The sequence below is a fragment of the Gekko japonicus genome, unplaced genomic scaffold, assembly GCF_001447785.1.
Source record: "Gekko japonicus isolate JY-2015 unplaced genomic scaffold, Gekko_japonicus_V1.1 scaffold1060, whole genome shotgun sequence".
Taxonomy (NCBI): Eukaryota; Metazoa; Chordata; class Lepidosauria; order Squamata; family Gekkonidae; genus Gekko; species Gekko japonicus.
The window spans coordinates 596,897-612,949 of record NW_015171535.1 but is presented as its reverse complement, the minus strand read 5'-3'; the positions used below and the strand labels follow the sequence as shown (position 1 = coordinate 612,949).

The following is a 16,053-nucleotide window of genomic DNA, read 5'->3' as shown; positions in this document are numbered from 1 at the left end:
ATCTGTGCCTTTGATTTTTTGTACCTAAGTGTAAGACTTTGCACTTATCTTTATTGAAATTCATTTTATTTGTCTCAACCCACTGTTGAATCCTGACTCTGTCTTCTTCAGAATTAGCAATCCCACCCAGATTCATGTCATCTGCAAATTTGATAAGCATTCCCTCTATGTCTTTCTACTCGTCATTTATAAAAACATTGAACAACACCAGGCCCAGGACCGAGCCCTGCAGCACTCCACTTGAGACTTCCTTCCACGTAGATGCAGAGCCATTTACGAGCACTCGTTGGGTACGATTTTTCAACCAACCATGAATCCATCCAACGATTGCACCATCCAGCCCACACTTAACCAGCTTATTCTCAAGGATATCATGAGAAACTTTTTCAAATGCTTTACTGAAATCTAGATACACTATGTCCACAGCATTGCCAGAGTCAATCATTTTAGTAACTTTGTCAAAAAAGGAGATAAGGTTGGTCTGGCATGACTTATTCTTGATAAACCCATGCTGGCTACTACCAATTTACTCATTCCATTCAAGGTGCTCACAGACAGAGTGCTTCATAATCTGCTCTAGGATTTTCCCAGGTATTGATGTCAAACTGACAATCCTGTAATTTCCCGGGTCCGTCGTTTTTCCCTTCTTGAAGATCGGGACAACATTCGCTCTTTTCCAGTCTTCCGGCACAACGCCAGTACTCCAGGAAATCTCAAAGATTAGAGCCAGAAGCTCTGAAATAACATCTGCAATTTCTTTTAGCACCCTGGGATGCTAGAGCCAGAGGCTTTGAAATAACATCTGCAATTTCTTTTAGCACCCTGGGTTGCAAGCCATCCAGCCCTGGAGATTTGAAAGTATTTAAGGCAGCTAGAGGCTCTCTAACCATCTCCTTACTTACTCTGGACTGGCAGTTCCTCTTTCCTTCATATGCCCTGCATTTTTCAGTTTGTATACAGCTCTCCTAACAGTTAAAGACCGACAGAAAGTGAGAGTTAAGTAATTTCGCTTTGTCTTCGTCCTTTGTTAAGGCGTGACCGTCTTCCCCTAGCAATGAGCTTACCCCATCCCTGTTCTTCTTTTTGCTCTGAACATAGGCATAGAAACCTTTCTTGTTATTTTGAGCATCCCTTGCAAGCCTCAGCTCCATTTGCACTTTAGCCTTTCTGACACCATCCCTAGAGATTCGAGCCTGCTTCTTATACTCAATCTCAGTCATTTGTCCCTCTTTCCATTTCCTGTACATTTCCCTTTTTGGTCTCAGCTCTTCAGAGAGTTTCTTGTTCAGCCACCTCGGCTTCATTACCCATCTCCCACCTTTCTTTCTCACTGGGACAGTTTGCAATTGTGCCTTAAGCACTTCATTTTTCAGCATCTCCCATCTTTCCTGTGCAGATTTCCCCCTCAAAATTTCCAACCACGGTATCCTACCTAATATTTCTCTGAGTTTTATCTACGCCAAATAAATCAATTATTTATATTAAGTCAACATTTATCATCTTGATCTTTAAATATATTTTCCCCATGATTCTTTATTTAAATAGAAAAATAGCCTGTAGCTCAGTGCCAAACTACATGTGATATTGGAGATCTATGAGTAGATACCCACACAGTAATGTAGCTGCAGAAAGCAGCTGGGGTATGTGTGTGGCAATGAGGACTTGGGTAACAGTACTTGGGGAAAGGGAGTTTATTTCTTCCTCCCTGTGCCATTTGCCCAGAATATGACTCTTATAGCTAATTTAAACTCCAGAAAGGGGTGGGGGGAGATCGGCACTGGCATGATTCAAGAACCTGTCTTTATTCCTTTAAAGCAGTAATGGGGCATTTTCTAAAAGGGGAATGGTCTGGGACAGTTAAGCTTCTGCAGCACTGTAATTCTGGTAAATACTATACATCGATACACACACGGCACACAGGTGGTTGCTTCTTGCTGCTAAATTGTTTGTATGTGGTATGCGACTACAGATTGCTACCATTTCCTGTGTTTGACAGAGGGCCATTGATTCAGTTTTAAGAGATAGCAGGTCGGATCCTAAGCTTTCATTCTGCTAATGGTGGAGCTTTCTTCTGGTTCAGGAAGCCCTCTCCTGATGGGACAGGTCCATTCAGCCAGACTCCTTGAGCTAGAAGTTCCATCATTAGGGGAATGGAATCATAGGATCCAACCATACAAGTGCAGGTTTAACACCCTAATATTCAGATTTTAAATTTATCTGAGCCTAATGTGCTGACCTCTCGTGCTAGCCTTGAGTTAATGTACTCAGAGAAGAGGTTGTCTGGCTGTCAGTAATAGGAAGGCGAGCAGATCCATCTTGTTCCTTTGGATGTGTGGGGGGAGCAAGCTTTACAACTCCTAAATATTTCAATGGATAAAGCATATTTCCTGTTATTAATTAAATAAAACAAGCTTTGCACAGCCTTAATTCAAGACTGAGATTTGTTAACTGTATATGTGTCCCTGAATATTACTCCTTATCACAACAGTTGTTATTGTAGTATCCTCTGAGGCAAGGTGGGTGGCGATGCACTTACTTGTCCTGCTTCAGATCACCCTTTATTCCTGCTCGCCTTCCTATTCCAGCACACAGGAATTTCTGGTGGCTTCAACAACAGGTCTCTTTATTGCTTCCAACTAGGAGAGAACACTTCCTGATGGCGAACACTAATACACAAACTGGGAGACTGCAACCAACACCCAGAACAAGACCTAAGTGATGCCCTCCTATAAGGGCCTGGGGAATGGATGGACAAAAACTAGTTTTTGAAGGTGCACTTGAAGTGTACACATACATACATCATATCCCTTTTCAGGCGAACACTTATTTCTTACTGATTAACTGCCGTCTTATCACAACTGATTGAGTTTTAGAGAACTGTCCCTTTAAATAAGAGAGTTCTAAGTGTAGAGCCAGTCTGGGCACAAGACACGGATCATAAATATTTTGGCAGCTGCCTTCCAGTACTTGATGTTTAGTAACTGTATTTCCTGCAGTTGACAAAATAGGTTGCAGTCTACAAGTGCTTACACTAAAAATAAATTTAGAAATTGATCTCAAGGGTAGTACAAGGCTTGTTTCTTTACCTCTCAGGAATTTTAGCTTTTTTTTATTAACAGGAAAGAAAATTTTTAGATGTCACAGTTCTGGAGATTAGTTTGTAAATTTAGTATCCATCCATTTGAAAGGCTTAGAATCCTCCCAGCAAATACAGAGAAAGTTGAATTCTTTTTTAACCTCAGCCATTTTTAGAACCATTGTATAGTTTTTGTTGGCTTTAAAACAGCCCTAATAAATAGTGAATGATGAAGTTATTTATTTCTTAATATAGTTTTTTTAAATCTTTACTTCTGAGATCAAGTTTTCAAATATTCAGATGTCCCAAACAAACTCCAGTTTGTTCACAACAAGAACAACCCTGGTTTATTCTTGGACTTGCTCAACCGCCCCCCTCATGCATGGGGCTGAGCCTGAAGACATCCTGGTTTAGGAAGACTTTGATCACATGACAATTTGCCCTGATATCTGAATGCAGATGATTTCACGATTTGTCGGTGGTTTCCTGCCCACAAAGTGCAATCTTTAACCACAGTTTAATCCAAGTGGAATGGGAAGGGAACATGAAAGCCCAAGAATAAACCAGGCTTATTGTCATCACAGCCATACCAGACTTCTTTTGTGGTGTTTGAATACAACTTGAAAGAGGTGGAACTGGCTTTTGTGGGCTGTAAGAGGTGTTTCTGGTTCATTTCCGGGGACTCAACCAATAACCTATATTGTGAAGTCAATACAGACTTCATTTATGGGACTAGGATTACTGAGTTCAAGCATGTAACAGCTGGAGTGCTGTTGCTGCCAAGTTCTGTGTCAACATTCAAATGACATCCTTGCCAGTAAGTCACATTTTCTTGTTTATCTTCCCATCACCTTCAACTTGTTGAGCCGGGAATAAAGCATTCTTTCCCTGTGCTTTGTGTTCTGTGTTAATAAAGTCTTGTATGATATGCATTGTATGCTGAGTGAGAAAAGATTGTTTCCAAAGATCCCTTTTCTGAGATATATTTGTACAAAATATTTGGAATCTCTTTGTTTCTGCCATAGTTTGAAATGTGTTTGATGCTTGTGTGTAAACATTAGAAACGTGGATAATGAACCAAATGAAAATCTATGCATGAGTGGATGGCAGCCATCTCTGCATGCTGACTTCTGGTCATGTCAGCCCCATATGTGGTGGTTGTGTGCATTCTGACACATATACAGGGTTCAGCCTGGGTGAGCTTTTGATTCACAATATGGATGGAATCCTGTGTATGCCAATTAGATGCCTAAGGCCACCTCTACTGCTTGAGATGGCTGGAGTTCATCCTGGCTTGCTTTTTTCCTCCTGCTGCTGCTTATTGAAAAGTCCATGTGAAAAGCCCCTAAGTATTTTGCAAAAAACAGCTTGCTTATTATGTGGGCAATTCTGTTCAGTGGGCCTTAGGAAGGAGGTTGGACATGATTGCAAAACCGCAGTGCTTGGGATGGATTCTTTACAGGGCTCATCATGTAAATGGACCCCAGGCTGAGGAATGTTTTTGATGCCTCCTCCAGGGTTGCGAAGAGGGGAGCACTGGGAGGACAAAATTCATGGGGCCCAATTTAACTGGAGGACCCCTGAAGCCAGCATCATGCTGCATGCAGCCAAATGCATTTCCAGTGAGTTCCCCCAGCCACTAGGGGCGCAGGGAAGTCTAAACACAGGTAAAGGTGCTCTGACTATTAGCTAAACAGGCCTTTCTGCAAGACTGAAGCAAAGTTGCCTAACAGATCTGTCCAAGCCAGAACTGGAGCAAGACAAGATAGCACAATGATAGTTGCTACAGTAATTGTCAACCTAAAGCCTGCTAACAAGTAATTGCTCTCATAGTCTAGCCTTTCTGTCTTCCTTTGCTTGCCTCCAGCTCAGCCAGATCTTGCAAACCAATAGTTATTGTGCTGCAGCAAGATAAAATAACCTTTCCCTCTCTTTTCCTTAATTTCTGTCCTTCTTTTTCACCCTTTTCTCATTAATTTCTCTCTCCTTCCACCTAATTTTTCTGTGTGTCCCCCCATTTATTTTCAGAACTTGGTCTCAAGTCCTTCTTTATCTTGCTTGGCAACAGAATGTGCTTAATAATGGTATAGTAGTACACTTTTGTTACTATTATATTTCCCCTTAATCTAACTAAGTTGCAAAAGGATGCTTTCCCCCTCCTCCACCCTTTACATGCAAGGTAATGGAACATTAATCTATTTTAGTAGTTATACATGTGGAACAGAAGTTAGATCTCCCAGTTCAGGTACTGGGTTGTTATCACTGTATTGGTGGAAGATGTAATAGCCCTTTGAAAGGATACTTTGGTATATGACAACGATGTGATCTTTTTAATGCCTTTAAAATTAGATTTATAACAAATGCCATATTCAGTCTTTCTCCACAATGGAAATCCAAGGCTGCATTGTTCTCCAGCCTTCCATTTTATTCTCACAACAACCCTGTGAGGTAGGTCTGGCTGAGAGTGTATCACCCAGAAACCTCCTATGGGAGACTGGGGATGCGAGTATTAGAGTCACACGCAGGTTGCTTAAAAGCTCTCTTATTACATGTTGGCTATAGTGAAGATAACCTGGTTCAGAGTGTTCTAATTCACTTCATTTTTGCACTGCAACTTCCAGCATCATTCTGGGGCTGGTGGAAAGTTTTCAAATATGTAGGATTGTTTTCTGATGAGTTATACCTGCCACAAACAGAGACCCTGAGCTTCCACTGCAGATATCATGAGGGGATTGTCTGGAGATAACCAGGGGCAGGATGTTCTCATGCCTTTCCATTTTGGCCTCAGAACAATTGTCCTGAAGCTGGTGGCCAATTTTGAGTCTCCTGGTTGTATTCTCTGATGAGTTATGCCTGCTAAACTGTACATGGTAACAGCAAGCAACGTGAATTGTTTAAGATATTTGGTTTCTATCAGGGTGATGGGGGGATGTAATCTTTGTCTGGGGGCCCATGGTGGTTCTCAGCATTCCTATCCTCCTCCATTTGTTTGGCTTCCAAATACCTTAATTTTTTCTTTGCATTCGTTGTCCATTTCATGACTTTCATGCATGATTCAAATGCATGATGTAGCACTGTCAAATGAACATGGTGGTGTTTGATACTTACTAATTTCATAGTAATAGCACCATCACTCACATGCATGCTGTTTCCCGAATGGACAGTGGCACCGATGTCAATTTCCTTTTTTTTTTTTAAACCCCCGAAAGGGTATTTTTATTATTTTTCATAAGACTATTAACTACAATGAAAAATATAGGAGGGGGGACTACAACTAAGGGTAAAGGAAAGATACCCACACTAACTAAAATCCCAAGAGTAGGAGATCCTTTCCATGTTAGTCTGAATGTTAGTAATACAAGTGTTAGTGATGCAATATACTTGTGAAGTTCTTGTTTAACACAGCTTCTATAATAGTAAATATTTATGAGAGTACTTCTTGAGCATCTTCTTTACTTCAAAGAGCAATTTACAGAGTCCTTCTGCCCTTACTTCGGTTTTCTATCCCTAAAGTCATACACAGTTTTCGTTGCTCCCGCTCCACCGGCTTCCCCCACAGAGTCCTCATCCATTCCTGAAGTAGCAGAGTCACTTGACTTGGTTTCTTCATCTTTAAGTTCTTCCTCCGGCCCAAGCTGACGTCTCAAGAATTCCTTAGCTTTAAAGATGGAGTCAATCTTCTCTCTTTTATCGTTGACTTTAAAAATTACACATTCAGGAATCGCCCACCTGTACTGAATTCCATTAGTTTGAAGAAATGAGATCAATTCCCTGTAGCCTTTCCTCTTTTGACGAATTTCAAATGGAATATCTTTTTAAGTCCGATGTTGTCAATTTCCCAATGAATAAGAACAAAGCTAACAATACAACACTGGTCACACAAATCAATTTTCCAGTTTTTACAAGTGAAGGTGAACTGTTTGCCCTGTTCATTTCAGCTGTTGAGTAGATAACACTTGACAGGAGTCCAGATTGCCTGCCCATAAATCCAGCCCTGATTCCATATACAAAAAGTTTATATCTAAAAGTGATTCACCCAGAGTGGAAAATGTCTCTTATTAGCCCATTTCTTGGATGTTATAATGTCAGGAACTTTCTGTGGTGTTGTAACTAATCTATATAACCTGTCCGTCTGGCATTGAGTGACATGTGTACATATCAAACCACTGGCAATTCCTGATGTCTGCAGAGAAGTGAAATCATATTTGAATTTAACCTGGTACAGCTTTCTACAGAACTTAGAATATATTTGCCTTGCTTAGCCAAAATGTGCTCAGGTACCTGCAGTTTGAAACATTTCAGGTGTTCTCTACAATTATCTTTGCACTGCAGGCCTCATGCAGTTTTCTCCTTGTCAAATATTTACGTTGTCAACAAGGGGCCCTCTGCTCTATGCATATCTGCTCTGGACAGATGATTTTATATTGTATTTATCTTACTTCAACATTTCACTGGTTAGACATTAACCTAAATTAAACAGGCCTTTATCTGGTCTGTGCAGAGTTAGTGAAAGTTTTCTCATCTATGCAGCAGCCAGCCATACCGGGTAACCATTTTGCTCTTTTCTTGAAGCTTGCCTTCAGTGGCTTTGCCCAGGCCAAATTTACCTGGGCAGACATGTTTGAATCAATGGCTGTGCTGTGCAGCCACACCTCATTTTCCTCAAAATGGAAGCTTTAAAACAGAAATGAGATGAAGGATGGCTCTGTGCAGAGTTTCTGCCAGAATACAGAGATAAAGCTGTCCAAAGATGTTAGTGCAAAGGGGTAAAGATGTGGTTGTGGAGTGCATCTAATATAAGACCTGCAGAAGAGTGGTCTTTTTTGTGGCCCTTTGTGCAAGAGACTGCCAGTGGGCCCATTGTACCTTCTTCCCCTTCATTGGAACCACAAGGATATGCATTATATCTGCAATCATTATAATTATATAGGTCATTATTGTTCTCCCCCTCTTGCAGGTGGGATACAGAGACAAAGAGTGGCTAGTCCATTCAGGGCTGGGGTGAGATTTGAACCAGTGGAATCAAAGTAGCTTTATTAAGGCCCCTGCCACACGGCAGGGGAAAAGCCTCTAAAGGCGTGGCTTTTAAAAGCCGCGCCAACGTTGAGACGCCGCGGCGGGATCCCACAGATCCCCTGGCCGCGGCACCTTTTCTCCCCGGCACGATCAAACGCTGGGGAGAAAACACGGCCCTGACCAGGAGCCGGCCGAACTGCGCATGTCGGAGCATGCGCAGTTCGGCTATGGGCCGGGGTTGTGCCGGCGCAAGAACGCGCCGGCGATCAAACGTCCGGCTTGCCGCGCAGCTTCCCCTTGAACCACCAAGGTAGGTGGTTGCAAGTTGAGGTGGATTTTCGCGAGGAAGGGCCAGTTCGGGGACGGAAGCACGACGCTTCCCAGATGTTGTGGTGTGATCGCGCCGGTTTGATCCGCCCCCGAACTGTCCCGCTCCCGGCCCAAATCGCCTAGTGTGAATGGGACCTAAGAGCTGTATTCCCCTTGCTTCACAACCTTTTAAAATATATGTCTATATTTGAAGATTCTAGGACGCAAGCCAGAACTTCAGGAAGGCGATGAAAATGATGATGAAGCTGCTGATATCACCAACAGGAGAACTGCTAAACTGTACATGGTAAGAATGGAATCTTCTTTTCCCAAGGCTATGTTATAGTTAATATATGAACAGTGCCATCCTGAGCAGAGTTGTACCCTTCTAGATCCATTGAAATCAATGGGTTTAGAAGGGTATAACTCTGCTTAGGATGACAGTGTAAATCTGCTGCTCAGTTAGTGACAACTTAGTCTTATGCTGGAAGCCATGAGACATAAATGGGGAAAGATGGAGTAAAGTTGAAAAAAGGAAGGGCAGCTTGATCCTATAAGGCACTGGTTTGGATCCTTCCTAGAATTGGAGGTCTCTCGCAGGATGAGGGGATAGGTGAAAATTGCACCACCCTGAATCTTTAGAAATCTATGCTGCAAAGAATACACGTTCCAAGGTGGCATCGGGAAGGGGCATTATTTAGGCTACTGTATTAAATTAGTCATATTTTGTTACTGATCTTTGGTATTTTTGTATATTCTGACTCAGTCTAACCTATAGCTTGTTCACAATTTGTGTTTTGTAATTTCGTAATGACCAATGGCTAATTACAATAAACTAAACTGAAACACAAATCTGTGTGGAATTCAAGCCACTACTTTGAGGTATAAACTCTTAGAATCAGGCATTAGAGTCCTGTTGCTGTTTCCTGCCATAGCTAGGGTGATGCTTGGGACTGTTCTGATGCTAGCGTAGAGCAGCCACCTTTTAATTGCGGAAGTGATGTAGAATCCAAACGTGTAGTTGCACTTCTGTCCAACATAAAAACAAAAATTTTAGAGTAAAAATATTGGGGGGGGGCATATAAAGGAGCAATTTGCTAGTTCTTGTTGCTGTTTGGTTTTTTTACTCTTATGTTGCCAAAGAGTATAATTTCATTGTTCTGCAACATCAGGGCAAACACACACACCCCATTTAAAGATGTGTATATTTTCTGGCATTTATGGGGAAAGTTTTAAAGGACAGTATTTAATAAGCTCATTTTTACATTTAATAGTAGCACTGTTGTTCTATGGAAAAGCAATAAATACTTGTCTTTCAGGGAAGACATTTATTTCATTTTTTAAAAAATGTCTATAAATTGCAAAGGAATAAGCATTTTTCTTGCTCAAAAATCTAACACCTTCTTTCTGAAGTTCTCCTTTCTTAATGGAAGACAACTGAACCCTGTTGGTGGAGTAATTAACACATAAATGGTGCATGACCTGATTAAAGAGTAGATAGAAGGTTTAGTTAGGAATTAATATAGATAGGAAAGAGAAGAGACAGAGATAGGTTCCTAACTACATCTCTAGCTGAGAGAGAGGGTAAAACTGAGCGTGGCACTTTCGAGAAGAAGGGGGAAATTGCCCTAAGAGTCGCAATCTGGAGACAGACAAGGAATGACACTTAACAGGAGGGAAGGTGCTGACCTCAATATCCTATCTAATTGCTTCTTGCTGCTCCCTGTGAGGTCTTCTTCTCTTCTTTTTTGTACACCAGACATTGCCTTTTCGAACAAACCAAACCCAAGGGCCTAATGGAACCATGGAATAATAACCAAGTAGAATTGGGGGGATCCTACTATCCCTTGGACAGCATTGTAGCTGCAAAGACTGGAACAAAGCTGTACTAAGCATCACAGAATCTCTGAAAACTGTTGTCTTCTGGAAGGCACGATGCAGCCTGAAAGCTCTGCCTTATACCCTAAACATTAGATCAGATGTAGAGTTGCCAGGTCCAATCATCGTACCAGCGGGGGGATTGGGGGGCATTCTGGAAGTGTGTGGGGACATTGTGCAACATTTATATGTCACCCAGAAGTGGCATAGGCATGCCAGTGACATCAGGGGTGTTGCTCTGGTTTTTGGGCAAAACTCTATGGTAAAATTGCCCTCAAACTATAAAGTTTTGCCCCCAAATCAGAGCATCACTCCCCCTATGGCACTTCCAGATGACAGTGCGTCGCGCATGACATCGCTGTTTTTTGGGGGGGATTTCCTCCTGATGGCCATCTGGCCACTGGCAGGCAGGAGCCCATGAAAATGGGGGATCCTCCGCCCTCACCTGGGGAATGGTAACCCTAATCAGATGTGATCAGTGGTGCTACTTGATCTGTGCAGTTTAAGCTAATCTATGATGGCAGGATGTCAGGCCATTTTTATATAAATGCTCATGTAACTAGTTTGTGATGTGGTCTGTATCAATATGGGGGGGGGGAGGATGCTGCAGAGGGAACTAGTTTTTTGTGGAGTTGTTCATATCATTTAAATGGGGACAGTCCATCTGAAAAGCTTCATTTAGGCTCTGTTCACAGAGCGAATTTGCCCCGCGGGAGGGACGGCTTGCCTGCAGATTAAAGCTGTGCAATCATACCTGAACATCTGGGAAACATCGCACTCCCGTCTCTAACCCTCAGCTTCGGCCCGAAGACGCGGATTTAAAAGCTACCGGGAACCATGTACTGTTTCCCGATAATGCACGGTGCGTGCGGGCGTCTGATCAGGAAGCGGTGGTAGCCCATCAAAGCCAGCGCCCGTTGGCATTCCACGCATGCGCACAAACGCCTTGCTGCTGTGTTGCTTAGTGTGGTGTGATCGGCTGCCGGAGGCTTGGGCATGGAGCCTTGAGGGACGGTGAGATCGCGCTACCGCGCGTCTTTTTGCTCCGGCTCAAAAAGCCTCCCGTCCCCTGCGGATTATCCCGCTCGTGTGACCGGGGCCTTACTTGGCTTTAATTTTGCCATCTCTTGGTTTAGTTTTTACTGTATCTGACACTGTAGTGACAACTGAGAAAAGATCAGTATATTATACTGTGAGAAAAGAAGCCAGCACAATCATGAAGCATAACAGCACAGCTCCCTCTTTTGGTAAGAAAGTGGGATGTTTTGTGTACTTTCCTGAAGTAACTGTGGTAGGGATAGCAAAGTATTAGCATATTGTGTATTTGCGTGTGACAAAAACAGTTTTAAAAGAAGGGGATCACATTAAGATGCACATATTCAGACATAATACAGCTAAAACAGTACAGTGTCATTCAACTGGAAACTATTACTTTACACTGAGAGTGATTAAAATTTGGGATTCACTGCTAGTGGATGTAGTGATGCCCACAGCAATAAACAGCTTTAAAAGGGGATTAGATAGATGCATGGAGGGTAAGTCTATCAATGGCTACTAGCTATGGTGACTGAGGGAACCTTCACATTCAAACACACTAAACCTCTGAGTCCCAGAGCCAGGAGGCAGCATTAGGGGAAGGCTTCAGCTTCTGTGCCCTGTTGCTGGCCATTCAGAGGAACTGGTTGGCCACTGTGTGAGACAGGATGCTGGCCTAGATAGACCATTAGTCTGATCCAGCAGGGCTGCTCTTATGTTCTTAGGAAACAATCTGTTTAGTTAGAATCTTTAGCAAGTATTTGACAAGGCTTTCCCCCCTCTTTCTGAACTGTCAGATGCTGATAACATCAAATAACTATACTAAATTACTATCAGTTGAGATTCACTTTCTTCTTGCCTCTCTGTGGGAGCAACTAGATGTAATGTCAGAGGTCTGTGAGGTTTAAAAGGCCCTGATCAGGATTGACACTGCAGTGTGAGGTGGTCGTAGAGATGGTGAACCCTTTCCTCTTGTATAATTTTCCTCATAAAAATTTGGTTCTCACAAGCTAAGATTAGCCCTGATATGAAAAAAACCCTATTATGGCTATAACAGCTTTGGGGGGGGGGGGGTAAGCACTTCTCCCTCATCCTGCACTGCAGCTGTGATCCAAACTTCCCACCCCACCTGCTTAAAAGCACCTCAAAAGACCCAACCGTGGATGGATCTCCCCGTCTCATCGAGTTCTGCCCTTGGTACTTCTACAAAGCTCCCCTGTTCCCCTTCTCTTCCTTATAATTCTGTGTAGTCACTCCCATTTTCCTCCCATTGTCTGCCATGGAAAACATCATTTACAGTAAACTCACACTAGGATACTTGTTCCATAGTAAAGGTAAAGGTTCCCTTGCTCGAAAGCCAGTCGGGTCCGACTCTAGGGTTGCGGTGCTCATCTCCATTTCCAAGCCGAAGAGCCAGCGCTGTCCAAAGACGTTTCCATGGTCATGTGGCCAGCATGACTAAACACCAAGGCGCACGGAACGCTGTTACCTTCCCACTGAAGTGGTACCTATTTATCTACTTGCAATTTCTTGCTTTCGAACGGCTAGGTTGGCAGGAGCTGGAGCCAGAGACGGGAGCTCACTCCGTCATGCAGCAACCTGGGTCTCGAACTGCTAAACTACTGACCTTCCACAGCCTGCAGTTCAGCATCTTAACCACTTGAGCCACCGCAGCTCCATACCTGTATCCATATTCAGAACTCAGTGACACCAGTCCTTTTTCCCTTTCCTATTTGGAGATGACTTCTCAAGAAATATATTCTTCTGGAGGAAAAAAGAGAATGAGGGTCCCATATACCTCAAAGGATATTTATTATAATGAGAAAAGAAAGTTGCAGCCTCAGATGGTATGGTTAACTACAAGAAAAGCTAGAGAAACTAGCTGCCAAGTTTCTGTCTTTTTAACATCTCCTGTTTAGCCTGTAAGTTGGTTTAAAAAGCATTAGTAATGCTGAATGTTCAACACAAGCAGTCCATCGGCCATTAACAATTCAGTGGTTCTTGAATGGTTGATTTTGTGTAAACGTGTCCCTTCTCTAAGATCAGGGGTTAGCTATATGAGCATAACAGTAGCACAATCCAAACAAGGTTACTTAAATACTGGATCTGGATTTTTGAGCTGGTATAAACATGAGCTTCTTGTATTGTCAGGTTTCGGATGCAAGTGGGTCGATGAAGATGTCAGTTGTGGCAGAAGAAAACCCCTTCTCAAGGGCCATGCTTTTGTCTGAAGAGTGTTTTATACTGGATCATGGTGTAGCGAGAAAGATATTTGTATGGAAAGGTCAGTAACAAATCTCTTTACTTCGCTTTTTTAGATTTGTTAAAAAAATTATCAATAGTTTCTGTGTGCAGAGCCAGAGCCCCATGTGGAACACTTGTAGGGTCTCTGTTCCTTTCACTTGGTGGACTCAATCTGAGCATTCAAAAGAATCATCCTGCACTGTGATTGATTCCCAATAAGCAGGGAAGTTGTTACAAGCAGGAGAGCTTTGTTCAGGTATTGCAGCTCCTGTTCCCAGAACCAGTCATTGGATCATGGCCAGTGTGTTGAGGGTGTCAGGCTAGGATTAGGAAACCCCTGCCCAGATTTTCATTGTGCCATAAAGCTCACTGATTTTCATTGTGCCAGAAAGCTCTCCATCAGCCAAACCTACTTCATCAGGCTGCTATGAGGATAAAATGAGGTAGAGGAGAATAGCATCATCCTGAGTTCTGTGGGGAAAGGATGGGATAAAAATGTGTGAACAGGTAAATAAGGTAACCGCTTTAACCATCCTTAACTTTCATCCCCACATATTTTCCATTCCTCTGTATTTTGTATTTCATGATGGGAATTGATGCTGAAGGATGGTGACTTGCCACCAAGTGAGTTTATGGCTAGCTAATGCCACCCTGGTTTCCTGGGGTCCAAGTCTGGCTTCGGAAAAAAAAAAACAACCCACGGCTTTCAGTATAACACACAATAAGGATTTTGGTTCCTCCATTCTCTGCAGTTTTGCTGTTTTCTTTTTGCCTTGAGCCTCATGAAGCACCATGCCCAGAAGACAATGTGTTTTGGTAGGCCACCTTTGGTACTATGGGGAAATGAGCAGTTAGTAAGAACTGATTGAAAAAGCACACAAATTAGGGAAATAACTGGATTGGTTTAATTCCAGCTATTATTGCACATTCCTTTGTCCAAAACAAATACCATTGTCAAGATCACTGAAAACCCCAAGTTCTACAGTTTTTACATATGTGAGTTTTTGAAACTGATATGAAGCCTTTTCAGTGTGCAAATTGCTGAGCTGTGGACCAGAATACAACACTGAGTCCTGTGTCTGACAAGATTTTTTTTAATTACAAGTCTGGAAGTTTGCCTGATTTTCCACTACTGTAACCCTCACTGCTCTTTTATTTTAACAAGGTAAGGATGCTAATCCAAATGAGAGAAAAGCAGCCATGAAATCTGCTGAGGAATTCATACAGCAAATGAATTATCCTGCCAACACCCAGGTATGTTGCACGGTGCGCGTAGGACAGCCTGAGTGCCAGTAGAAGATATCAGCCAGCCACCAGGACTATTTCAGCCACTCCAACTCACCAACCACACTCCAGCACTCAACTGCAACTCCAGTTCTGTATAGCACCACACAAGACAGTCCTGTGGTAAACTATATACAGATTTTATTTACAGAATATACAATCCTCGGACAAAATGCTCCGCCAGTCACCATCATTTAGAGAAGAAGAATACAGAGGTAGCACTTGTCCACATATATACATGTTGTCAACCAATCAGCTAAGAGCTGAGTCATTGTCACTGGCCTCACACCATAATCTGGTCCAAACCGGCCAGGACAGGTTTCCAGCAGTCTCCCTGCTGACAGTTAGATCACTATGATCTGACAGCTGATATTAATATTACAACAAGGTATGCCTATGAGAGGAGTGAGAGGAGAATTTTCACTAGAATTCAAATAATTCCTAGAGTTACAGTCAATGCTCCCTCTAAGCTGTTGGAGTCTTGTGAGCAAAAATTATAGTCTGTGAGCTACTGGCAATAAAGTTCTGAGCGAGGGATTTGGCTACTACATAAATTAGTTTGCTCTGGAGCCATCCTTCCTGAGTTAAGACAAAAATGTGTGAGCGGGAGGCTAAAAAACTGTGAGCTAGCTCACACTAACTCAGCTTAGAGGGAACACTGGTTACAGTGACACAGCTCCCCATAGCCAGTCACTGAGGGGATGGGCTAAGGGAGAAGATGAATGTAATATTTAAGGAGCATCAGATTCTCTCTGGAAGCATCCTCGCTTTGTTCAAGCCAAACATACTTATTCCTTTCCAGACTTGAGCTTGGGAGGGGGGAATGGTTCTGCATGTGGGTAACTGAAGTTGACTGTGTACCGTGCTAATGGCTGCCCCCTGTGAGGTCGTCAAGAAGACTGTTGTTTCTTTTGGAAAGTCCGGGAAACCCTGTGGCTGAAGGACATGCAAGGAGCTCTCTTTCTGTATTGTGCCTGACTTCGTCCTATGAGTGTAAGCTAGACAGCCCCAGGTAAAATCTCAGTCCAGTCCTGAATTCAAAAGGTGACCTTTGACAACTTACTATTTTCTCAATCCTTTCTGAAAAGGGGAGGTATTATTTCACAAATAAGCTCAAAAAGGGAGAGGTGAACCTGCTAGCATAGCTAGTATTTGTCTGTCAGCTACTTAAAACATTCCTCTTCACTGTTCATATAGATTAGCACCACTGG

At 42.7% G+C, this 16,053-nt stretch overlaps 1 protein-coding gene across 1 annotated transcript in view; it reads left to right on the top strand.

Annotated features, from left to right (window-relative positions):
• SCIN (scinderin) overlaps positions 1-16,053 on the top strand; it is a 52,361-nt gene that overhangs the window by 19,727 nt on the left and 16,581 nt on the right. Inside the window, exons 3-5 of the mRNA XM_015419606.1 lie at positions 8,616-8,708; positions 13,466-13,598; positions 14,724-14,812. Of these exons, the coding sequence (XP_015275092.1) occupies positions 8,616-8,708; positions 13,466-13,598; positions 14,724-14,812 (315 nt within the window). The remainder of the gene's footprint in view (positions 1-8,615; positions 8,709-13,465; positions 13,599-14,723; positions 14,813-16,053) is intronic.